General features: G+C 42.4%; 2 protein-coding genes across 2 annotated transcripts in view; one reads left to right on the plus strand and one right to left on the minus strand.

The window, feature by feature from the left end:
• Positions 1-7,682: 7,682 nt before the first annotated feature.
• LOC147428554 (appr-1-p processing enzyme family protein) overlaps positions 7,683-27,340 on the minus strand; it is a 43,738-nt gene continuing 24,080 nt past the window's right edge. Inside the window, exons 10-14 of the mRNA XM_086496352.1 lie at positions 23,199-23,266; positions 23,043-23,112; positions 8,255-8,329; positions 8,062-8,153; positions 7,683-7,974 (exon numbers count right to left, since the gene is read on the minus strand). Of these exons, the coding sequence (XP_086352478.1) occupies positions 7,905-7,974; positions 8,062-8,153; positions 8,255-8,329; positions 23,043-23,112; positions 23,199-23,266 (375 nt within the window). The 3' untranslated portion in view covers positions 7,683-7,904. The remainder of the gene's footprint in view (positions 7,975-8,061; positions 8,154-8,254; positions 8,330-23,042; positions 23,113-23,198; positions 23,267-27,340) is intronic.
• Positions 15,999-16,829, plus strand: LOC147428555 (uncharacterized). The gene has a single exon (XM_086496353.1). It carries the CDS (start codon positions 15,999-16,001, stop codon positions 16,803-16,805), a length of 807 nt encoding a protein of 268 aa, XP_086352479.1. The 3' UTR covers positions 16,806-16,829.

Below are 27,340 nucleotides of genomic sequence, written 5' to 3' on the forward strand. Positions count from 1 at the left end.
TCTTAAACCCTCTAGACAACACTTTTCTTGTGTTGTTTGTCCCTACAAGCTCTCCTCCATAGCATACTCGGAGTGTTTTGATAAGGTCCCCTATGCCTACTCTGTCACGCTATGGAATTACTAGTTGTTACTCGAGTTAGCCCAAATTCTTTGTTATCTCCAAGACCTAGAAGTCCCAACTCCATTGTGCCCTCCATTCTCATTTGGAACGCTATTGACTCTTACAATCAATAAATAGAGATACACATGGCCCAAGGGTCTTGGGTGGTAATGGAGCCTAGTTGAAGAAAATCCTCCCATACCTCTAATATCTATAGAACATCATTGAAAATGAACAAGTATTGGATTTCAAAATGGAGTCTAGAAGAAGGACCATTTGAGAGGTACTTTGTCCAACATATATGGAGCTACATTGATATTGTAAAGCATGGTGGTGAAGTCTCTTCATTCAGTAATCTATATTACAACTATAAGTATGATGGTCTTCAAATTAACTAATGTGGACTAGAAATTTATCAATTGGCTAGTTCCAGACACACTCATAATGAAATTTGTGAAGATCAATTTGTTAATGGAGATTCTTTGGTGGAGTTTTTGGCCTCTTCGTCTCAAGTATCAGGTGACTTGTTTTCGCTTCAACTATTTGCCTCAGTAAACCTTCCTCCTTTGTCTCTAGCCCATGATGTATCACCCATTTTTGTAACTTTGTATCATTCGATTTTTTCACCCTAGTGTGACACCTTTTTGTTCATGCCCATTGAACTTGGCACCTCACAAAATCCTCATAATAGGTCAACGCCTTGACCAAGCCATTGGGTGGCTGTGTGTATAGAAGGACTCCAACACGATCAAAACTACATTGTAGCTAAGGGTGGCTACACACCACCCACCCAAGATTCGGAGTGCAGACATGGAAGCAACATGAGGTAAGATAATTTGTTGTGTAAAACGTACTACGGACAAAATATGGGCAACCTTGACCCCCTCCTACTGCCCAAAATCAGGTGGGGGTTAAGCTCTTGACATCATATTCAACTTTTATAAAATAACCAAGAGTTGATGTGTAATACACATATGCTCGTCCCCAAAAGTGACAGGAAAGCATTGATTTATCATGTATGCAACCTAGTTAGGGTTTGAGGTTTGGCAAAAAATATAAATTGCTTCTTTAATTTTTGTGTGGCTTGGAGCTCTCATAGAGTGTTACCAAGGCCTAATCAAGTTCTTCAAACAAACAAAAAATAGGGCGAATAGTAGATCTTTCTTTAGCAAAAATTGAAGGAAAGGGGATCAAAAAATTGACTTGTCCACATGGATAAAAAAGAGAGTAATCAAACATTGGTTTAGCACATGTCTATATCTCTTTTTCAACACACATTTTTGCTATGAAAATAAGAATGTGACTAAAACATTTATAAGAATCAAAATATAAAATTGGTATATTTGCAATCACAATATTGACAATATAGACATGGAGACCAACATGCCATAAAATAATTCTTTATTTCAAAAAAATCAAGATCAACCTAATTAAGCTTATAGCCACTACAAAGCATGGCATTGCCATTAGAAAGACTATAACAAGCTTTAGACAAGTAGTTATAGACAAGCATCACAATCGTAATCGATTGGGTAGTCGCTAGAATCTGGTCAATCCCATTTGATACTGATGAAGAGATTCTCACATATAATAACATGAAAGCCATCTCTATGCTTCACTTGTAGGACACAGTAAAGATTGCATGTAAGTCAATTTGCACACACGCACCTTGTGAGACAAAGGAGACTACAAAATTAAAATCAACACCTAAGCTTGAGACAAAGATCGTGCACTTAAATATCCATAAAGTATACTCACAAGGAGTGGTTCCTCTACAAAGAAACCCCTCATAATTCTTATGTAAAGATAACTGAGGCATTTGGGAGATAATGCCGCATATGTGCGATAGTGGGACCCTTGCCTAGAAAATTAGAACATGAAAATTTGTGAATTATAGAAGAAATTTCATGGTTTTGATCTCACCATTGCATCTGCAACTCCCAAAATCCCTAAATATGACTATCCATATACCTCATGTTGACACCCGGAGAGGAATCCCTTGGTTCATTTTCCACCACGAGTTTATTTGAGGATTTTTAGGCGTTCTAAACACTACGGTGGGCAAAATCATAGTTTTCACATTTTACTTTTTAGGATGATTACCCCACTTGCACTTATACAACATTATCTACCAAATGCTTTACAAGCCTTTACAGTATCCTAAAAATTGTAGTAGGGTGTTCTGCAAAGGTGCTATATGGATGGCTCATGATGTTGCACATGTTCTCATGTACCTTTACTATTTCTTCTTCAAGGTTCTTAAGTTGGTCATCTATTGCCCATGAATAATCTTCCAGAAAGAAGAGGGTTTTTCTCAGGAAGAAGAGGAGAGAACTAGCTCAAGTACTCTCTGTGCGTGCGTGCATGCGTGTGTGTGTGTGTGTGTGTGTGTGTGTGTGTGTGTGTGTGTGTGTGTGTGTGTGTGTGTGTGTGTGTGTGTGTGTGTGTGTGTGTGTGTGTGTGTGTGTGTGTGTGTGTGTGTGTGGGGAAATTCAAGGTACTAAGCATACAGTCAGCATCTTCATAGTTGTCACGAGTATGTGTTGTTTTTATGTTCCTTAAAAAACCACCTTTAGATTAACACATTTAGCATATTGAAAAAAATGTGTGCTAATATCTTTGTGTTACTGTTATCAACATAGTTCCAATTGTCTCGTTTTATTAAGGATTGAATTAGTTTGCTTTTGGCAGTTCATGCACAATATTGCCTTGACCTTTTACAAAATTGGATTTGTTTAAGGCATTTAGAGAAATTTATGTCTATTTGTTGAAGTTAGCATACACAAAACAGCTACATGGCCGGGCCATAAGTTCTTTGCTTCTTTTGGCATGGCATGGCAAGCATTTGTCACAATAGTGTTTTACAATCATATAAAATATTGACAAAGTATATTGTTGTTGAGATGTTGATGTTTTACATAGTTTCAATGTCATCTCTTTGGTCGATTGAATGCATTTATTATTATAATATCTTATATGTCTTTAAAGTGACCTTGGTAAAGGATAAGGTAGCTAAAGTCAACATTGAATGATATACATGGTGGGACTCCCTCAAAAATGAGATCGCTCAAGAAACTTGCTCACTTTGTGAAACTCTTCTCATAGTGGGCTATCAAGATACACATTTTTGAGAGAGAATGAGCACTGGTAACAAAACCCTAAAATATAACTGAGTCACTATGTGAACTCTTTGGCCTTATCTACCGGTTCCTATTCTTATCCTGTAATGCATACAAGCTTATGGAATGCCTACAGACCTTATAAATTTCTTTATGTCATGTGAAAAGATTAAGCCTTCCTTTTCTTGCAAAATGAGAGAGAGAGAGAGAGAGAGAGAGAGAGAGAGTCCTCCTAAGAACCATCTCAAGAGACCTCAAGGATCTATCCAACGGATCTTGAACTCGAGGCCTGATATCCAAGAGTAATCTCGGATAACCAATCCACCACACTTCGGAGATAGACAAGTTATTCCAATCTCCTCTTCTTCATCACACCCACCCATGAGAGAGAGAGAGAGAGAGAGAGAGAGAGAGAGAGATAGAGAGAGAGAGAGAGAGAGAGAGAAGAAGAATAAGAAGAAGAAAAGAATTTTAATGTCATGGGAAACTATCCCAAAAGACCTTAAAGATCTATCCGACGAGGAGAGTTGAACTTAAGACCGGTTATTTAAGAGGGAAATGGCATAACCAATCTACCACACTTGGGTGATAGAAAGGTTATACCATTTTTCTCTTCTTATTAGCGCACACACACACACCCAAGAAGAAGAGAATCTTAACGTCGTAGGAAACTATCCCAAGAGACCTTAAAGATCTATTTGACGAGGAGAGTTGAACTTAAGACCTGTTATTTAAGAGGGAAATGGCATAACCAATCTACCACACTTGGGAGATAGAAAGGCTATACCATTTTCCTCTTCTTATTAACGCGCACACACACACACCCAAGAAGAAGAGAATTTTTAACGTCGTAGGAAACTATCCCAAGAGACCTTAACGATCTATCCGACGAGGAGAGTTGATCTTAAGACTATTATTTAAGAGGGGAATGGCATGTCCAATCTACCACACTTGGGTGATAGAAAGGTTATACCATTCTCCTCTTCTTATTAGTGCCCACACACACACACACCCAAGAAGAACAGAATTTTAACGTCATAGGAAACTATCCCAAGAGACCTTTAAGATCTATCCGACGAGGAGAGTTGAACTTAAGACCTGTTATTATTGTATAACTAATCTACCACACTTCGGTGATAGAAAGGTTATACCATTTTCCTCTTCTTATTAGCGCGCGCACACACACACACCCAAGAAGAAGAGAATTTTAACGTCGTAGGAAACTATCCCAAGAGACCTTAAATATCCGACGAGCAGAGTTGAACTCAAGACCTGTTATTTAAGAGGGAAATGGCATAACCAATCTACCACACTTGGCTGATAGAAAGGTTATACTATTTTCTTCTTCTTATCAGCACACACACACGCGCGCACACACCCAAGAAACAAAATAATGTTAACGTCATAGGAAACTATCCCAAGAGATCTTAAAGATCTATCTGACAAGGAGAGTTGAACTTAAGACCTGTTATTTAAGAGGGAAATGGCATAACCAATCTACCACACTTGGGTGATAGAAAGCTTATACCATTTTCCTCTTCTTATTAGCGCACACACACACACACACACCCAAGAAGAAAAGAATGTTAACGTCATAGGAAACTATCCCAAGAGACCTTAAAGAACTATCCGACGAGGAAAGTTGAACTTAAGACCTGTTATTTAAGAGGGAAATGGCATAACCAATCTACCACACTTGGGTGATAGAAAGGTTATACCATTTTTCTCTTCTTATTAGCATACACACACCCAAGAAGAAAAGAATGTTAACGCCGTAGGAAACTATTCCACGAGATCTTAAAGAACTATCCGACGAGGAGAGTTGAATTCAAGACCTATTATTTAAGAGAAAAATGGCATAACCAATCTACCAGACTTGGGTGACAGAAAGGTTATACCATTTTCCTCTTTTTATTAGTGCACACACACACACTCTCAAGAAGAAGAGAATTTTAACGTCGTAGGAAACTGTCGCAAGAGACCTTAAAGATCTATCCGATGAGGAGAGTTGAACTTAAGACATGTTATTTCAGAGGGAAATGGCATAACCAATTTACCACACTTGGGTGGTAGAAAGCTTATACCATTTTCCTCTTCTGATTAGCACACACATAGACACCCAAGAAGAAGAGAATTTTAACGTCGTAGGAAACTATCCCAAGAGACCTTTAAGACCTATCTGACGAAGAGAGTTGAACTTAAGAATTGTCATTTAAGAGGGAAATGGCATGACGAATCTACCACACTTGGTTGATAGAAAGTTTATACCATTTTCCTCTTCTTATTAGCGCACACACACCCAAGAAGAAAAGAATTTTACCATCATAAGAAACTATCCCAAGAGACCTTAAAGATCTATCCGACCAGGAGAGTTGCAATTAAGACCTGTTATTTAAGAGGAAAATGGCATAACTAATCCACCACACTTGGGTGATAGAAAGGTTTTTCCTCTATTTCTTATCACACACACACACACACACACCCAAGAAGAAGAGAATTTTGACGTCAAAGGAAACTATCCCAAGAGACCTTAAAGATCTATCCAACGAGGAGAGTTGAACTTAAGACCTGTTATTTAACAAGGGAATGGCATAACCAATCTACCACACTTGAGTGATAGAAAGGTTATCCCATTTTCCTCTTCTTATTAGCGCGCACACACACACACCCAAGAAGAATAGAATTTTAATGTCTTAAGAAACTATCCCAAGAGACCTTAAAGATCTATCCGACGAGGAGAGTTGAACTTAAGACCTGTTATTTAAGAGGGGAATGGCATAACCAATCTACCACACTTGGGTGATAGAAAGGTTATCCCATTTTGCTCTTCTTATTAGTGCACGCACACACACACCCAAGAAGACGAGAATTTTAACGTCGTAGGAAACTATCCAAAGAGACCTTAAAGATCTATCCAACGAGGAGAGTTAAACTTAAGACCTATTATTTAAGAGGGAAATGACATAACCAATCTACCACACTTGGGTGATAGAAAGATCATACCATTTTCCTCTTCTAATTAGCGCGCGCGCGCACACACACACACACACCAAGAAGAAGAGAATTTGAACGTCGTATGAAACTATTCCAAGAGACCTTTAAGATCTATCCGACAAGGAGAGTTGAGCTAAGACCTGTTATTTAAGAGGGGAATGGCATAAGCAATCTACCACACTTGGGTGATAGAAAGGTTTTCCCTTTTTCCTCTTCTTATTAGCGCACACATACACCCCCAAGAAGAAGAGAATTTTAATGTCGAGGAAACTATCCCAAGAGACCTTAAAGATCTATCCAACGAGGAGAGTTGAACTTAAGAGCTGTTATTTAACAGAGGAATGGCATAACCAATCTACCACACTTGGGTGATAGAAAGGTTATCCCATTTTCCTCTTGACCTTAAAGATCTATCCAACGAGGAGAGTTAAACTTAAGACCTATTATTTAAGAGGGAAATGGCATAACCAATCTACCACAATTGGGTGATAGAAAGGTTATACCATTTTCCTCTTCTGATTAGCGCACACACACACGCACACCCAAGAAGAAGAGAATTTGAACGTCGTAGGAAACTATCCCAAGAGACCTTTAAGATCTATCCGACGAGGAGAGTTGAGCTTAAGACCTATTATTTAAGAGGGAAATGGCATAAGCAATCTACCACACTTGGGTGATAGAAAGGTTACACAATTTTCCTCTTCTTATTAGCGCACACATACACACCCAAGAAGAAGAGAATTTTAATGGCGTAGGAAACTATCCCAAGAAACCTTAAAGATCTATCCGACGAGGAGAGTTGAACTTAAGACCTATTATTTAAGAGGGAAATGGCATAACCAATCTACCACACTTGGGTGATAGAAAGGTTATACCATTTTTCTCTTCTTCTTGGATGTGTGTGTGTGCGCGTGCTAATAAGAAGAGGAAAATGGTATAACCTTTCTATCACCCAAGTGTGGTAGATTGGTTGAGCAACCCATGCTGGTCTCCAAGGATGTTAGGCCACGCAAGTTATTACAACCACTCCAACCATACAAGACAGTTGGTTCATGAAGGTGATTTACCATTGTTCCATAGGTCCCATTAGATCAAATCAACATGAGAATCTGAATATGTATGTCTCACCTTGACTTCTCCAGTTCACTGTGTGCTCATAATACATAGAATATTGAGACCTGAATGATGGTTCTCGTGACAAAGACGACGACGACAAAGAGAAATTTTCATATCATAGGAACATTCCCAAGAGACCTCATGGATCTATCTGACCTCATAAATCAACAAAGAAAAGAGTACAAGGATTCATCAAAGCTTGCTGTAGTAACCAGTAACAACAGGGTACAAGCTTATGCCAAGCGAAAAAAAATTATTGAGCTCGGTGACCACAGCAATGCCCATTCAAAGTAATCAAGCTGATTAGTCCATTAACTCATAAACCCGGGGCACATGATTCAAACACTTCCAGAAGCTGGAAAAGGTACCAAATGCTTACAAAATTGCGAACATCTTATTGGCAAACTCTGCCTGCTTGTCAGCGCAGACAGCAAAAGAATAAACAACAAAGACCTACACTATCTATCTTTATTATACAAGGAGTGCCATCAAAACTAAGCCTAAACTCCGACTTTAACATTAGGAGGGTCTTCGACAGCAAAATGTACAAAAGGCTAATTAGCACTCAGAAAAGGTCAGTTAGTGATGTATCTTGTCCTAGGATCTGGTATAATGCTCTTCCCGCCATTGACCTCTAAATCATGCCTGCATCACAAGACCATCTTAAGCAAAATTCTAAAACGACCATTGTTTTCAAGGCTTCACATCTTTCACTTTTTCAAAGCTGCTTACTGGAAGACAAAATCTGGGATGGTCAGTTGCTCTCTAGGTACAAATTTGAACAGCTGCAAAAGCCTCTCCACGTACATGACTTTGCGCCAAACCTTTTAATACATATATCGAAACCCATCTTCATACGAAGTCATATGACAAGACAATTTCACGGGGAATGTAACCAAACTGGTACAGAAATCAAATTCCCTACCTCGCCGTCAACAAGCAGCTGCAATCCCAAAATAACTGCCTTTAACCCAAAGGTGGGATGGAGGACATAAATTGCCTGCAATCAATTGTTCAGAAGCATGCTCAAAGAACCTCCAAAAACAAATTTCTCTTCAAAATAGTAATCTATCTTTCTATTCAATGACTTCAAGTGAAAAAACATTAAAAATAAAAATGGTTTCATTACAAAACTTTGCAGAAAGCCGCTGTCACTTGCACCCCTAGAATAGCCATGATCAAAGGCTTAGAGCAGCAGGGACATCAGCTAGAATTAACTATGGTAGAAATTTACACGTGACATGCCTTGATTCCTGAGAACTGAAAAGGTAATATTTAATTGCCAACTCAGCTTCTCCCCCAGAAAACCTCATAACAACAAAAGTAAAACTGCACTCTCGTGTGGAGTTTTTAAGAGGAGGCTTCCTATATTTGGGTAGCCCCTCCCTCCTCCATGTTTGCATCCTCATTTTTCCTTCCCTGATATCTGATTTTCACTCTGGCCTTATTATCCATCAGTTCCATTGCTCCTTTCTGAGTATTCTTTACTAAAGGCTCTACATTATCATTGTACTTTTCTTTTCAAAAACACGGGCTTAGAGTGGATCAAATTCTTTGCAAAGCTGCACCGCTTGGGGCTTCAGTTTGTCTTGAGCAGATTTGTGTGGCCCTGTTATCCAATCATCTGCCACTTCAGCTTCCTACTTTACCCTATCTACATGTATTTTGGTCTCCTGATCATGTGCACTTGACTAGAGAGCAAACCATACCCTCCTCTCTTATTGTGAACACCCTCGTGCAAGTCAGCTCCCGAAACTCCCTCCCTGCGCGCACAAAAGCTTCCTTGGTCGATCATCGGTCAGAGGGTTCCTTGGGTCGTGCAAAGGTCATTGGTGCTACTTATGGGATGCTGCACATATGCGAGAGACTGATGCGGCTATTCCTGCTGACTGACATGGCCTTATTGGGGATTTGCAGGTTGGCTGGGTTGGAAAACCCTAACCCGCCACGCCTTTCGTGGCTTGAGATGTCAACAGTTTGTGACAATGTGTGTGTGTGTGTGTGTGTGTGTGTGTCATGAGGCTGTGGCAACCACTAACCTTAATTGTTGGTTTCTTTCCCTTTATTTTTAATTAAGTTTTGGGACCCTCTTTTTGAAGTCACAAATGGCCGGACATTGTGTGCCTAGTGTGAAACAGCCGACGGCCGAGAGTTTCACCCGCAGACGGGAAGGGCAACTGGCCACGAGATGGTCGGGCCAACTGGCACTCGAATCCGAGCTGTAATAGGGTATCTAGTCTCAGTTCAAAGTCATTCAGGCCCCTCGCTACACTTATAAGTCGGTGGGAATTGGAAATTAACTCAAAAGAGGAAAAAATGGACACTTGGCGGCTACAGAGCAGTTTGCCAAGTCCAGCATGAAGAGGGGGCGCCCATTTCAAGAGGGGAGGCTGATTTTAGCTACGAAGTGAACCACTGTGTCTGAGAGTAGTGGGTGCAGGTGATCACAACTTTAATGGAAAGCTTGCCTTCTCCCTTGCTTTATGTAGCGTGATGATTCCGCTCTGGCTCACCTCTCTCCCCCTTTAAATACAAAAACATGATGCCCCGCTCAAGGGCTTTTCATCTGTATGTACAGTTGTGTGGGTTCATGCGCGAATGCTGAGGCAAGACCCTCTTGCACATATACTGGAAAGCTAGTTGCTAATCCAGGTCGAGGGCTTGCTACAGATGCGACCGGCACGTGAAACGGAGCAACCTCCTGTGTAGTTTTGCAGGTTTAGGGTTTTGGCCCTAATTGATCCCTAATACCCCCAGGAGCTTCAAGGAAGCGTTGGGATCACGATTCACTGTACAGGTGATCTGGTGCATTTTCAGGGCAGAAAACAGAGAATTCAGCATGCTACAGATACTTGCCAGGTTTGGAAAAGTGTCTGTATGCGCCGGGAAAGTCACCTTTGGCATGGGGATTTTGTCTGTGAAGCCTCCTACTACGGTTATGCTGCCCAAATCGTTCTAGAGTAGGCCATTTTCAGCCCGGTAAAAGCGGGACAGCTCGTAGGAACTTGCAGGTTTTTGTCCCAAGTTTTATGATAATAAAGGAATACCAAAAGGGGCGCCAGTCTTTGGGGCCTACAGGGTGTCGTTGTCTGCTTGGTAGCGCTCTAGCTCATAGTTACAAGGAATGGCCATTTTCAGGTCCCAATTTCCCGTTCCACATCCCCGTTCCGTGTTTCACACGTGAATATCCGAAACAGGGAATGGCATTTCATGCATGTTGTCGTTCCCTGTTCCGGGTAACTATGCTCTAGCTGCCAAGCCGTGGTTTGTTTGAAGTGTTAATTCCAGTCTCACGTTTATTCGTGAAGTTCCTATGTGTCATAAAGTTCAAGTAAAGATATCAAGTAAAACTTCGGGTGAAAGTAAAAGTCTACCAGGACAAAATCACTTTTTCCTTAAAGAGTGAGCCTTGGTTGGTTTGCGGCGAAGACACAGAGCACAAGAACTTGGAATTACACTATGGCTGACAAGACAAACGACGCCAGGGAAGAGAGTTCTTCCTCACACGACAAAGAGGTTGTTCCTCCTCCAGTGTTTGAGCGTGGCGAGAGTTCACGGCCACCCCTGTTTGTACATTTTGTTGATTTGAATGTTCCACAGGGTCAAGGGTCCATGATTGGGCAACTAGACAAGGATACGTTCAAGACACGGTTGGTTGCTGTTGTGAATGTGTTTTCTCGATTGGTACAAAATCCTAGGTTTATGGAATTTTTGCAAGTGCCACCAGTGTCACAGCAAACAAGGAAACTGTCTCACGCAATAGGGCATGTTGAGGCTCAAGCCCAGGTCCCTTGTGCGTCCCAGCAAGGCGGGGAGCACTCTCATGTTGCGGAGTCACGTGGGGCTCCAAGAAAAGTTCCTTCTGTTCACAAATACGTGGTTAGGACGCCTATTCCACAGGCTTTGCCAGTTCAGCCCGCCACCTTTCAGAGTCCAAATGTTGCATTAAATGGACAAGGAACCAGTTTCCAGGCTATGCAACAAGTCTTTCCACCACCCACGGTACATCCTGGATATTCTGGGGATGGATCAGTGTTTCAGAGCATGGCTGGTTATGCGCCTGGAAACCAACAATATATGCTAGGAACAATATTTGGGAGTATGCAAGGCATGATGCCAAACCCCATGTATGGTAACATAGGCATGCAGCAAGGGTTTCACTGCAATCAGGGCAAGTTTGGGGTGCCAAAGGGCAATTTTGGCATAGTTGGTTTTCCCGACTAGCAGCCACATATGGCACCAATGACGCCGAATGTCAATGGCCAAGGGGCACTGATGATCCCTATTAAAGTGCCCATGTTGCAGACGCTTCCCTATGACAATTTGGGAGCATTGGAAAAGCCAAAAGCCTACAACGAAGGTGGTGCAACTGTAAAGTTTTATTCTTTTAGCGGCTTTGAGGATAAGGCAAAGGCTCTTACTTTCCTCCAGCAGTTTGATACAGCTTATGCAGGGGAAAATTTTACAGAGGCCTCCAAGGTTAGGAAAGCTGCCGCTTTCTTGAAAGGCAATGCGCTTACATGGTGGATGACACTGTTGATGCAAGGATAGACACCCGCCACATGGATATACTTCAAGCAAATGTTTGCATCTGCGTGGCTGTCAAATGAATTTGAAGCTGATGTCATAACAATTGGCACCAACTCACTGCGGCTACTTGCAAGAGCCTACAGGAGTACAATCGGAGGTTCTATAAAGCGTGCTCTCAATAACCTCCTACAAGTTTGTGCCATTGACAGAGCAGATTGAGAAGTATTGTTGTGGGCTGCCTAAATTATTGTACAAAGAACAGAGTGGCTACCCTCACTCAGCTTATGGAAGTTGCCTACACTGGTCTTGCCTTGTTGGAGGGAGAGGACAGTGGGTTTCCAAGCAACGTGAAAGAGGGGCAACAAAAGAAAAATTCAGCACAGAAGCCCGTTGTGAAAGTGACTCCTGAAGCGTCCCAAGGGTCAAAAAAGGTAAACTAAGGCGCAAGTCATTCGAGGAAAAGAAGGCTTTAATGGCTGAGAACAAATGCTATATATGCGAACAGCCTGGTCACTTTGCTACAGATTGTCCACAAAGAAGAAGACCAGCTGATTCGGATGATAAAGAGGACAGGAAAGGCAAGAAGCCTAAACCCACACCAAGTCTAGTGCCAGATATGGTGGGTGATAGGCCCAAGTTCAGATGCCAGTGAGCTATGCAGAGCGTGGGGTAAAGTCAAAGATAAGACAGCACTTATCTTCTTTGATCCAAGTGCTAAAGCCAACGTTATCTCACCAATGTTGGCCATCAAGTTGGGCATCAAAGCGTAAGAGATGGGATACACAACAGAGGCAAGGTTGGCATGTCCTGGCCACTCAGAGTGTGTTACGCCTATCATTGGAAAGTTGCGTCTGCATCTCCAGTCATATGTAGACACAAAGGAATTTTATATCATGCCATTGGAAGGGTGCGATGCGCTGTTGGGAATCCCGTGGATGTTCCGTATACATGGAGTGCTGGATGTCTTCATCAAAAAGATCACCCTTCAGCATAGGGGCAAAACTCACATCCTCGATGTAAAGCTTAAAGGGGAGTCTGTCCCTATTGTATCTACTTCCGCTATCACTTCTGTAATTAAGAATCATCTTTCTACGTACTTGATTTTTGCACGAGATGTTTCAAATAATTGTCAATCACATTTATCTGTTTAGATAAAGAAAGATCAACATTTTTGCGAGAGTTTAATGACTGTTTTTCTGACTCATTACCGTCTCGGTTGCCGCCGGAGAGGCCCGAGGATCATGCGATAGATTTGGTGCCAGGTTGTAGCCCACCAAATAGGCCTCCCTATAGGGTTAGTGCAGCTCAACAGAAAGAGATTATGGGCCAAGTACAGGAGCTGTTAGAGAAAGGGTTGATTCAACCTAGTTCTTCACCCTTTTGCTCCCAATGCTTCTAATGCAGAAGAAGGATGGCTGTTGGCACATGTGTATTGATTACCGTGCGTTGAATAAGAATACCATCAAGAACAGGTTTCCTATTCCAAGGATTGATGATATTCTTGACCGACTAGAGGGTGCTGCAATTTTCAGCAGAATAGACCTTAAGAGTGGTTACCATCAGATTCGTATCAGGCCAGAGGATGTGCACAAGACTGTGTTTAGGACAACATTTGGTCTGTATGGTTCTTAGTGATGCCGTTTGGTCTTACAAATGCTCCTGCTACGTTCAATAGGAAGATGGGTCGATTTTCCGTCCACATCAAAAGTTTGTCGGCACATTCTTTGACGACAGGATAGTCTACTCAAAGAATGAAGAGGAGCATAGGAGTCACTTGACCATTGTCTTCGAAGAGCTACGCAGTCACAGGTTGCTCATTAATCCTAAGAAAAGTGAGTTCTTCTTGGAAGAGATTCACTTTCTTGGCCACAATGTCAAAGGATGGTGTCCGAATGGATCTTGCCAAGGTTAAAGCCATTAGGACATGGCCAAAGTTAAAGACTGTGCATGATATCCGTAGCTTCTTGGGCTTATGCTTTTAGTGAAGAAAGTTTATCAGGAACTTTGCCGAGATTGCTTCACCACCACATGCTTTGCAAAAGAAAGAGGTCACGTTCAAGTGGACACAAAAAGAGATTTCAGCTTTTAATCTCTTAAAGGAAAAGATGACTTCAGATCCAGTAATTGTTTTATTGGATCTCAGAAAGTCGTTTGTGGTCCACTGTGATGTGTGTGGCAATAGTATTGGGCAGTGTTAATGCAAGATGGTCGGGTAGTAGCTTACGAGAGCAGAATCTTGCAAGGGCCAGAAAAGACGATGCAAATCTATGAGAAAGAGTTACTGGCCGTCATTCATGCGCTCTCTAGCTAGAAGCACTACCTGCTAGGTGCTGATTTTGTTGTCCAGACAGATCATTAGACCTTGCGAAATTTCTTGACACAGTAAAAGCTATCCGAAAAGCATATGCGATGGGCAAACATTCTCTCTATGTTCCACTTTCACATTTTGCATATGGAAGGCAAGAAGAATGTTGTGGTTGATGCGTTATCGAGAAAGCCACGAATTTCACTTGTGTCAATTCCTTATCATCATGAGCTTGATGACATGAAGAAACACTATGCTATTGATGAAGATTTTGCAAAGATCTTTGAACAATTGCAAGATGGGCAACGCCATGAGCACTACCTCCTCAAGGATGGTTTTATGATGATGCATGGCAGATTATGTGCCACTAGGCCATTACGACATAAGGTTATGGTAGAAAGCCATTGTTGGGTTAAAGGCCTAAATAACCCCGTTTTGTACATTTTTTTAAAGTCACTTAAAATAAAAGTGGGAAAACCCAAAACTCACTTATTGAGTTTTCCCCAAAAACGTGAGCTCTCTCTCTCTCTCCCTGCTTCGATCCCTAGCGCTTCCTCTCTGTTGCACTCCGTCTCCTGCTTCTTGCCCCAATCCTGCACTACATCGCGACACGCACCCACCGGTACCCTCTGCTTCGCGCTTTCAACTAGTATCAGAGCCCTAGGGTTTCACAAGGACCTGCGCAGGTGGCTGGACAGCAAGCAAAAAGTGTTTTCTTGCGACAATCTCCACTTCTATCGTGAACCCCCTTGCTTCCGGGGTCACCGAGGATACCGAGAGTGCCAAAGCAGCCCAAAACAAGCTGTTTTTAGGTCAAAAACAGGTTATTACAGCAAAGTACAGGTTCTCTCATGATGTATTAAGTTGTGGGAACACTTGTACTTGGTCCCTACTACCCTAAATCAACCAAATTTACTGAAAAACAGGTTTTTACAGCAAATTACAGATTTATGCAAGTTTATGCAAATGTACATTTGATGTATTTGGATTGGGGAAAGTATTAAATGCTGTAATTCCCGAGCATTAAGCAAGTTTTGGATGCAAAATGTCCTTTTCGAGTCAATTTTCTGCAACTTTATGCTAAAAATTGGGGCTTTTGTCCATACATGCTCCCAAAGGCTGTGTTTTTGCATTATGTACATTCTTTGAGGTTAAAAACAACAACATTTGTTGTTTTTGGGCAAAAATTTGCTTGCTGAATTTTCTGCACAAAAAATTCAGAAAGTGCTATTCTTGCCTAAACTTGCATATTTTTTTCTCAAATTGCTTCTGTGACACTTTGGAGCTGTTGTGCACATTGCGATGAGGTTATATTCTGTTTTTGGTGCATTTTGCCCAAAAATTTCAGCATTTAAGCCCTCTTGTTTGTGCAACTATGGCATCGACTTCCTCTGGCGTTAAGAATCTCTTCCAGATCAAGCGGTTTGAGGGAACAGGTTTTGATCTTTGGAAGGATAGGATTCAAGGAATCCTCTTTCTTAAAGATTGTGACAGGGCACTTGAAGCAGAGAAGCCAGAAGATATGTCAGATGCAACATGGCTTACATTGAACAAGAAGGCCATTACCTACATTAAAATGGCCGTCCCTGACGAGATCTTGGTAGATCTCAAGGGTCTTGTCAATGCGTTTTGAGTTGTGGGAGAAATTGAAGGCAACGTATGAGAATACGACCCCAGTTAATCAGGTGCATTTGATGCGGGAACTTGTTGGCATGCAATTAGATGAGTCCAAGAGCGTTGCAAAGCATTTGTCATTGTTTACAAGCACTCTATCTCAGTTAAGGACTCAGGTTTGCCCCCTTTTGATGATAAGCTCAAAGCTATCTTCTTGCTGATGACTCTACCCGATTCTTGGAAAACATTGGTGGTCTCACTGTCAAATAATCCCAACTTGACTTTTGATGGAGTTAGGGGTTCAATATTGAATGAAGAAATCAGGAGGAAAGCAAGTGGAGAAGGAGGTGGCTCAGCCAACATGGTTAGAGGCAGGACAGAGAAGAAGAATGCCTATGCACAGAGAAGTAAGAGTAAGAGTAGAGAAAGGGGAAATTCCAGCAAAGGCAAGGGTGATGTGACATGCTATCAATGTGGCAAGAAAGGTCACAAGAAACCCGACTGCAGGTACTATAAGGCAGAATTGGAAAGGAAGAAGAACGATGGAGACAAAAAGAAAGAGAAGGAGGAGATCAAGACAGATGCACAGGACAGTCCAAAGGACAAAGAGAAGGCCAATGTGGTCTCTAGTGTTATTATTGAGGAGCTGTCAGATGTTGAAGACATCTTATGTGCCACTTTGTCAGCTGATGATGCTCATAAGTCTGATGCCTCTCTCAATGTTCATACACAAGATATGCAGATCACCAAGAGTGATCTAATTGATGCTTTATTGACTGTTCATGATGCATTATCCCAGACTTGGATAGTTGATTACGGTGCTTCATTTCATGTGACTCCTATCAAGGAGTGCTTTTTTACTTTTGTTGCAAGCAGCCATGGCCATGTTTACCTTGGAAACAATCATGCATGTTCCATTGAGGGTATTGGCACCGTGCATCTTTCTATAGATGGCACAAATGAGCTTGTCTTGCATGATGTTAGATATGTGCCAGGAATCAAGAAGAGTCTGCTTTCTGTTGGTTAGATAAATATGCATGGTTACAGCATTTTGTTTGAGAGAGGATCATGGAAGATGACAAAAGGCTCAAAGCTGATTGTAAAAGGTACAAAGAAAGGGACACCTTACTGCTTGCATGGAAAGGCCTTGTGCCAGGAATCAAGAAGAGTCTGCTTTCTGTTGGTTAGATAAATATGCATGGTTACAGCATTTTGTTTGAGAGAGGATCATGGAAGATGACAAAAGGCTCAAAGCTGATTGTAAAAGGTACAAAGAAAGGGACACCTTACTGCATGATGTTAGATATGTGCCAGGAATCAAGAAGAGTCTGCTTTCTGTTGGTTAGATAAATATGCATGGTTACAGCATTTTGTTTGAGAGAGGATCATGGAAGATGACAAAAGGCTCAAAGCTGATTGTAAAAGGTACAAAGAAAGGGACACCTTACTGCTTGCATGGAAAGGCCTTGTTGGGCAAATTTATTGCTTTGGCTGAAATTAACTCACATATGGAGTTGTGGCATGAGAGGCTTGGCCATATGAGCCAAAAAGGCCTTACTAAGCTTTGTAATTTGAACAAGCTTGATGCTAAAGGCACAAAGCTTGATTTTTGTAATGAATGTCAATATGGCAAGCAAGTAAAAAGTTCTTATTACTCCCGTGTCTCTCGCAAATCTAATGTGCTTGGTCTTGTACATTCTAATGTTTGTAGCATGCCCACTAAATCTATGGGGGGTGCACATTATTTTGTCTCTTTTGTTGATGATCATTCTAGAAAAATCTGGGTTCATTTGCTCAAATCTAAGGATGAAGCCTTTGCTGCGTTTAAGAAATTTCATGCATTTGTGACCACCCAGACAAGTAAAAAGCTGAAATGCTTACGTACGGATAATGGGGGTGAGTTCACAAGCGGTGAATTTAACAAATTTTGTGAAAATTTAGGCATTAAGAAGGAGCTTATTGTTCCATATAGCCCCTCTTCTTATGGTGTGGCTGAAAGATACAATAGGACTTTATGTGAGAGGGTGAGATGCATGCTGTCCACAGCTAATCTCCCTCATGGATTTTGGGGAGAAGCTCTAAAAACTGTAGTGCATATATGTAATCGATCCCCTCACATGTCTTTGAAAGGTGACATCCCTCAAGAGGTTTGGTCTGGTAAACCTGCTTCATATGATCACTTATGCGTCTTTGGTTGTGAAGCGTTTGAGCATGTAAGACATGAGTTGAGGAGTAAGCTGGATGTAAAGTCCATTAAAGGCCTCTTCATGGGATACGGTGAAGAAGGTGAAATGGGCTACAGAATTTGGTTACCTCAGCTCAAAAAGGTTGTACGCAGCCGGGATGTTGTTTTTAATAAGGCAAGGCTGCTTAAAAACAATTGTGCCTCTAATGATGACCATAAGAAGGTCAAATTTCAGCATGTACAGCCACCTATTAGGCCTAATTTTGACCCTCGGGATGCACCACATATGGCTAAAAATGTTGATGAACCAATGTTGTTTGAGCCAGATGATGTTGGACAACAAAATGAGGCTCCTGAAGGGCATGTGCAGCCACATAACAATGCTGAAAACAGGGCTGAAAATGATGTACAGCAGCCCTTTGTTGATGATATCATTGTTCCACCTGATGTAGACCCATTTCCAGATAATGTGGATCATTGGGTGAGGCGTTCTACTCGTCCAAGGCAGAATGTGAGTAGATATGATCCCTCTTTCCATTATATTATGCTGACAAATGAAAGGGAGCCTCTCACTTATAAAGAGGCTAAGACATGTGAGTCACGCAGTAAGTGGGAGTGCAAGAGGAAATGAAATCCTTGTATGCAAATGATACTTGGGATCTTGTGCCATTGCCTAAAGGGAGAAAGGCTCTTCCTAACGAATGGGTATACAAGATTAAGATTGTGGATGAAAAACCCAACTACAAGGCAAGATTGGTTGCAAAAGGATATGCACAGAAAGAAGGAATTGATTTTCAAGAAATCTTTTCTCCTATTGTAAAGCTTACAACTTTACGTGTCCTTTTTGCTCTCGTTGCAGTGCTTGATTTGGAATTGAATCAAATGAATGTAAAGACAGCGTTTTTGCATGGTGACATTGAAGAGGACATATACATGAAACAACCTAAAGGTTTTATAGTTCCTACACGTGAGGAACTTGTATGCAAACTGAAAAGGTCTCTATATGGTTTGAGACAATCATCACGACAGTGGTATAAGAAGTTTGACACTTTTATGCTGTCTCAAGGCTTTAAACGCAGCCATGCAGATCACTGTTTGTATACGAAAAGGGATGAAGATGAAGATGGTAGTCCCATCATACTTGTTCTCTATGTTGATGACATGCTACTTGCCAGAAAACATAAGACTAGTCTTGATGCTCTAAAACGTAAGCTAAATTCAGCATTTGCTATGAAGGATTTGGGTGATGCAGAGCATATTTTGGGCATGCGTATTAAAAGAGATAGAAAACGAAATTGCTGTTTTTATCTCAAGAAAGGTACGTTGCAAAATTACTTGACAGGTTTAATATGGTTGATGCTAAGCCTCTTGGAGTACCTTTACCTCCATACACTAAACTTAGCAAAGCAGATTGCCCAAAGGATGAGGTGGCATTGAAAGCAATGAAGGGAATCCCCTATGCATCAGCTTGTGGTTCTCTTATGTATGTTATGGTTGCCACTCGTCCCGACATTGCTTATGCAGTGGGAGTTGTTAGTCGATACACGTCGAATCCTGGCAAAGCGCATTGGGAAGCTGTCAAATGTATTTTGAGATATTTGAAAGGTACACAATCAAAGTGTATTCGTTATGGAAAAAGTGACTTGAAGTTGCAGGGATATTGTGATGCAGACATGGCAGGTGACATGGATACCAGGAAATCTACCAGTGGATATGTATTTGCCATTGTTGGTGGTGCAGTCTCTTGGTGTTCTAGGTTGCAAAAAATTGTGGCATTGAGTACTACTGAAGCTGAATATATTTCAGCCACAGAGGCTTCAAAGGAGGCCATTTGGTTGGGCAAACTTGCAAAAGAACTTGGCATGCCTACTCATACACCCGTGTTGGGTTGTGATAGCCAGAGTGCTGTCAAAAATGCCATGTTTCATGCGCGTACCAAACACATAGATGTGCGGTACCACTTCATACGTCAGGTATTGGAGGATGGTCTAATCACCTTGACTAAGATCCATACACAGGATAACCCTGCATATGTTCTCACCAAGAGTCTTGCTAAGGCTCAACATGAGCATTGCATACAATTGGTGGGAGTTGGTTAACTTAAAGGCGTCATTTATGCCTTTAAGTGGGAGTTGTTGGGTTAAAAGCCTAAATAACCCCGTTTTGTACATTTTTATACTTTGTCCACGTTCACATTGAACCTGGACACATTTTTTTAAAGTTAGGTTCACATTGAACCTGGACACTTTTTTTTTAAGTCACTTATAATAAAAGTGGGAAAACCCAAAACTCACTTATTGAGTTTTCCCCAAAAACGTGACCTCTCTCTCTCTCCCTGCTTCGATCCCTAGCCCTTCCTCTCTGCTGCACTCCGCCTCCTGCTTCTTGCCCCAATCCTGCACTACATCGCGACGTGCACCTACCGGTACTCTCTGCTTCGCATTTTCAGCCATGACCCACCGTATGCAAGGCATCGTGGTATAGATGCGACACTAAAAGCGGTCGAGACATTCTTTTATTGGCCTACTTTGAGGAGAGATGTGGATGCCTTTGTGCAAGCGTGCGTAATTTGCCAAAAGGTCAAGTTTGACAGGCAAAAGGCACCGAGGTTATTGCAGCCACTACCTATGCCAGATAAGCCGATGGAAAGCATTGCTATGGATTTTATCTTTGATCTTCCGAGAACGCAGACAAGGAATGATGGTATATGGACCATTATTTGCAGGTTTAGCAAGCAGCCCATTTTATTTCTGTAAGGAAGAGGATAGAAGCTGACCAGATGGCACAGTTGTTTATGTACAATGTTTTCTAGTACCATGGTATGCCACAGTCTATTGTCAGTGATCGTGATCCTCGTATGACGAGCCTGTTTTGGAGAGGCTTGTTTGAAAACATGGGCACCACGCTCAAGTTTTCATCCACAATCGAATGGACAGTTAGAAGAGGGTGATTCTACTGTCTTGGATCTGTTGAAGTCAGATAATAAGGGCAAGTGGAAACAATATCTACCCATGCTTGAGTATACGTACAACAATACGGTGCATTCGTCAACAAGTAAGGCACCTTTTGAGATTGTTGAGGGTGGCAAAAAGGTTCCTCCCATTTTGCACACAAAGGATAAAATTTTCGAAGCAGATCGTCATGTTGAGAATATGGATGAAATGTATAGAAGATCAAGCTTGCCTTGGAGAAGACTCGGGCAAAGGCCGCTAATCGTCACCGTCGTGAATTTCTTTTTTCACCTGGTGATCGGGTACTCTTACGGTTTGAAAAGGCAAGGTTAAAGAAGATGAAGGGCACAGGAAGGTTGTTTCCAAAGCTCACCATGCGTTACCATGGGCCTTTTCAAGTACTTGAGAAGATCAGTGATGTTGCGTATAGGCTAAAATTGCCTGACACTTGGAAAATTCATAATGCGTTTCACGTGAGTCTTCTAAGACCCTTTGTGGGTGATGTGCTAGAAGATATGCCAGATGAAGATCAACCAGAAGTTCAAGAACTTGATGAGATCTTGGTATCTGAGCAGATTTTGGCACATAAGGAAAGAAAAGTTAAGGGACAGGTTGCAAGATGTTATTTGGTGAAGTTCAAGAACTATCCACCTATGGATGCAAAGTGGATAGAAGAGTGAACTTTTGGAGTCACCAAATGTATTGCAGCTTTACCTTGAAGCCTTGGGTTACAACTTTTTGCTACACAAGCGATGGCTGAATTCTACACAAATTGAAGCTGCTTCATTTTACGCAAGCTAGAGAGAGAGAGGGCTTTAAAAGATGCTTTTAATTGAACGTCGTTGGGCTCCCACTTCTCAGAGCATCTGGATGCAGAGTCTGAGAGTGAGACCCAACCATTCCCGTGTACTTTGTGCAACAGATTATTACAAAAAGAAATACCGAAAGGGGTGCCAGTCTTTGGGGCCAATATCTCTAGGCACGGAACTCCGATGGGCCGTGTCGAATCAATTGCGAACTGTGAACTGTTTTGAAGTGAATTCCTGTCGTGTCATGGTAGAATCTTGACTTGGAGTGTCCAAGTCTGTTACAGCACGCAATCTCTATTGAGTTTAATATTTTATTCTACCCGCGGAAGATACCCTTAGTGATATTCTAGTCATCCAACCTGAGGCACATCAGGAATACACACACTGCAATATTCAACTCTATCCTGACTTACAGAATTCTTCCTGCACAATATTCAACTCTATCCTGACTTACAGAATTCTTCCTGCACAATGCTCTAGTAGTTCTCGAATGGTCTAACTTTCTCTGTGCCATCTTATGACACACTAAGGATATCATTCTACCTAGAAGTACCTATACGATATTCTGTTCACAATCCTATACTCATCTATCTGATGATGACGCATCCTGAATACCCATTCTGACTCAGATGAATCCATACTCATTCTGTGCACAAACAGAGCATTACTATTTATCAAAAAATAGCTTTAACAGGTACAGATTAAGCTACCGCAAGTCACTTTGAGGGTTGTCTTTTTGAAGTTTTTGGTGTCAGGTACTCCCACATCACAAAGTCACTTTGAGGATTATCTTTCAAAATTCTTTGCTGTCATGTACTCCCATGTCATTTGGGAAAGACATTATAGATTGAAGCCAAAAAGCCTTCTACTCTGAGCCACCTTCAAACATACCCTCACACTCAGCCACACCATCCCCTACAATGGTGGCCATTGCTGATGCATCTCATTGTAAGCCTCCTAATGACAGAGGAGCAATGCTAGGGCCCTGTCGATCTCATAGGTCAAAGTCCAAGTGTGTTCGTAGCCAGCTTCACCCTTTGTACTTGACCTTGGGGTCTAAGCCCTTGAAGCATTTATTGATGGAGGATTTTTTCATAATAAAGAGAAAGAGATATCAACAGAACAAGTAATCAATTCATGCAATGTCTAGAATGGACGTATTTCTAAACCCTAACTTCAAATTAAGTTTCCCAAAAAGTAAATTTCATTTAGCCCTAGTAGAAAAGAAATGTGTAGCAGAAGCCCTCCAAAATCTCAAAACATGTGCTCTACTAATGTGTGCAATTTTTCTAGTGATTTGTCAAGTAAAAAGACTTTACATGCAAATTTTTCCTATGCTTTCGACCCAATATCTGCTGTAGGCGTTTCATCCAGCCCAGGTCTGGCTGCCTACAAATGATTTACATCAAAATGGTATCAGTGCCTCAGTAAAGGAAACTTTAAAAAGACCTAGTGTACAAGGCCATGAGGCATACATTTGCAAAGCTGCAGCAGAGTGAAAGTAGACAATCGAATAGGGCCTCTGCATCAATGGTTCAAATTCCTGTAGCACAAAACATTACAGTCAGTACGAAAAAAAGCATAGGAGCAAGAATGATTATACTGCCCGATGGCACAAAATGGCAGCAAAGAGACTCCGACCCACAAATAACCTAGGAACAGGGGTCCTACCTCTAGCAAGCCTACCAGACAGGCACTTACATTACATGGCTCAACAGGCCTCGTGCGGGTATGTCTACCTCACATACAGTCGGGCCAACCACATAGGGCACACAGATGAATAGGCCACAAAACAACTCTTAACACCCTAATCTGTTCTTGAGAGATACCACAGCCATCACATGCCAGGAGGTGAAACTCTAAGATATGTTACGATATCTGAGATGATGAAAACCAAGAAATAGTCTCGATTCTAGTAATTTTTAGATTATTGAGATTACTCCTCTGTTGTAAACCAGCATTTTCATATAATTTATCTCAGGGATGTGCCCTCGTGATGTTTGACTATTAATAGGTACTTATGTATTTGATGAAACCGTACCGTACTTTACCGTACGACTATACAATGGCAACCTTGGGCACACATGTTCCTGTCCTCTATGAATCCAACAAAAAGGACAAATGTGCTGAAAATAAGACAAAGGGGTTGTGTATATGTATATGCGGGTGAGGGGGATGGAGCTCTAAATGGATGTGGAACTATGTGCACAGGGGAGTACAACCATGATATGCAAATGGCTAGCTAGCTCCATCTAGTGCCAAATTAAGGGTGTAGTACGGCATGCATAGGGAGGTAGGGAGAGAAGAGCCCCCGTACCATAGCAGCACGGTCTGAGAAGCCCACCCCCTATCTCCCTTTGTTCATGTCGTAGTCAGATCTCCCATATGACCATGTGATGTACATTATGGGCCTAGTGCTCTAGGGTATAATGTAACAAACGTGGACACCCCAAGTCTGGAAACTATCGCAACACGAGCGATTCACTTTAAAAACTTCACAAATTTAAATCACAGAACAACTGAGTCGACACGGCCCGGCGTAGTTCTGTGCCCAGAGAGAGTGGCCCCAAAGATTGGCACCCCTTTCGGTCATTCTTTTTGTATTAATAATTGAGCAAGTACAAGTGCCCTGGGCTCTCCTCTGCTCATCGGCTCGTTGACATTGGAAGAGCCAGAGAGAGCCCTAGGGTCTTATTTAAAGGCCCTTGGCCTTGGAAAAGCAGTTTACATGAAAAGCTTTAGTTTCAAAAGCATCCGGTGCCAAAAGCTGCCGCCCAACACAACCAGTGTAGCCGGGTTGGACACTCCAAGCGAGAAATCAATAGCAACACACGAACAGAAACTTCATAATCACTGAACTTTAATGGAGAGAGAGAGAGAGAAATGAAATGAAATGAAATGTTATATTAACGTCTTTGAAAGGCCAAAATGACCTACGAGACCAAAAAAGTTACAATTGGTGAATCTAATAGAGAGAGAGAGAGAGGGGGGGCCCGGCGGAGTTCCGTGCCCAGATGTATTGGCCCCAAAGACTGATGCTCCTTTCGGTATTTCTTTTTATATTAACCTTTGAGCAAAGTACAACTCCTGCGGGTGCTCGCTCTCAGACTCTGCATCCAGATGCTCTGAAAAGTGAGCCCCCTTGAATCACTCATAAACATTGCAAGTGGAGTAAAATCAGCCAGAGAAAAAAGTGGAATTCCGTATAGGTTGCCGCATCAGCACACCTGTTAGCACAAAACGCGGAAATCCGTATTGTCTGCTACGTCAGCATGTTAGCGCAGATTCTGGAAATCCGTACAGTCAGCCACATCACATGTCAGTACAATGGCCACGTCAGCAGTCTACGGGCAATCATGCCACGTCATCATATTGTGACATACCTCCCTCTTGAAAGAATTGTAATCGCCCACGATTACGCCTGCAAATCAAACAAAAGCCATAAACCAATTCAGTAAACACTGACTCTAAGTACCGACGCACTAGACACGACACCTCTAGCACTTGTACAAAGATGACAGTCACATCACAATACATCACACCACATCACAGGACATCACATGACAAATCAATCACAGAAAAATTCATTCCAAGTCTCAGAGCATGACTACCAACAACGTATTTAGTAATCGCATCTAGATCCATCCCAAATCTCACTGATGCCCGATTAACTAATCCTTACTGCGATCATGTCTATAGAGATTTATGAGACCGAAATGTTGCAGTCATTTCGTCTTTCAATTCCTGCACTCAAACAAGTCAAATGAGAGAGTACAAATCAATCATGTTCAATTTCGGGAATTCCGTTTAATAAAGTCATTCGACAGAATACTATCAGTCCATCAATATCAAACTATTGTACAAACTCAAGGGCACAATGGGTGTCGTGGCTTGACTCCCTTCCTTGAACTCCTTGGTTTTCTTGTTTTTTTTTTTTTCCCAAGAAAAAGATCCTTCTATTAGTTAATGAAACTGCCCATAGGGCTACAACCACCTCTACAAGAGAGGGCTACAACAATCCTGAGGGGGAGACTCTCTCAATGAGAAAACAGCATATGTACAATGAGGCTAAATCAAGAGATGAAAGGAGGGAAAAGCCACACAAGTGGATGGTACTGCCATCTAAGCACACCCTGGACCATGGTGAAGAAAGGACCAGGGCGCCAGAGTCGAAGGAAAGCCTCTCTCCGCTCCCGCATGCGATCGGAGCTGCCCTGGAGTCTCTCAAACTGTCCTCTGAGAGTATGGATCAGCTCTAGCCAAAGATCCCGAACTGTCTCTGCTGGTGGTACAGGGCGAGCCTCAAAGATGCGGAAGCAGCGGGCCCGCCAGATGAACCAGAGTGTCAGGCCGCAGATGAGCTCCCAACACTCCTCTCTCTCACTACACCACTCCTGTGGAGTAAGCTCTGTAGCAGGCTGGAGTGTAGGTCGACCCCCCTGCATCACAATCATCATGTTGGTGGAGGATAGCTCAAACTAAGTGCCAGGCCCGTGAGAGAGGACCAAGCAGTTGCCCCCCAAGTGTACTGCCGTGCTGTAGAAAGAGCTGGCATCAGCCAAAGAACACGAAGCCAAACCTGTTGTGCCAAAGGACAGTCTCAAAGAGAGTTGACGCTCACTCTCCACAAGATGGTCACAAGCTGCGCATGCTACCAAGAGACCACTATGTACTAGCCAGCTCCCAACTGTTGTAGCTCGATGTGCAACCAGCCACTGGAACAAAGTGACTCGCCGCGGCTGTCTGGAGTCCCACAACCTCTCCCAAAAAGCTGACAAGAACTTGACAAAACCTGTCTGTGTCCCATGTATAATGCTCTCCAAAAGTGGCTGTATCCTCAAACTCAGAGCCTTGGCAAGAATTTTGTAGGATGAGTTGAGGATGGTGATGGGCCGCCACTGTCGAATATCATCCAACGAGCCACCCTCCTTGGGAATGAGGTAAATCAAGCCCTCACTCATGCTGTCAGGCATCTCTCCTGTGTGCAAGATGTACTGAAAAGCACTGCAAAGATCTGAGCCAAGCAAGTCCCAGTACTCCAAGAAAAAGTTGGGAGTTAAACCATCCTCACATGGACAGCTATCACTGGGAAGTGCTTTAAGGGCCGTGTGTAGCTCCTCCAGCTGAAGAGGCAGCTCAAGCCTCTGGCGCATCTCCTCAGTCACAAGACAAGGCATATGTGCCCACACCTGCTCTATGCATGCATCCTGACGCTCTGACTGAGGCTCTGCAGACAGCAAGTCACGGTAAAAGTCAGTAGCAATTGCACGCATGTCCTCTGGCTCTGAAGCAACAGACCCATCAGGCCTTCTCAACTGGCTGACCTTGGCATGCACATGTCGAGGCCCCACTGTCTCAAAGAAAGCCCCTGTCACTCTGTCACCCACCTGGGTCCACTGCAATACCTGTCGATAAAAAGCAAACTCGTGGCGTCTCTCCTCTGTGCTGGCAAGCTTCTGGCGAGCCTGCTGCAACTGCTCCTTCAACCAGGGACTGTCTAGATGTTGCTCTTGCATCCTCTGCAAGGAAGCAACGCCTCGGCGGAGCTGTTGCTCCTCCTCTCTCGCTGCAGCCAGGCGGGCTGTAGACTCTTGGAGAAATAGTCGGCTAAGCTGTG

This window comes from Adiantum capillus-veneris, chromosome 23, assembly GCF_014529385.1.
Source record: "Adiantum capillus-veneris isolate H3 chromosome 23, ASM1452938v2, whole genome shotgun sequence".
Taxonomy (NCBI): Eukaryota; Viridiplantae; Streptophyta; class Polypodiopsida; order Polypodiales; family Pteridaceae; genus Adiantum; species Adiantum capillus-veneris.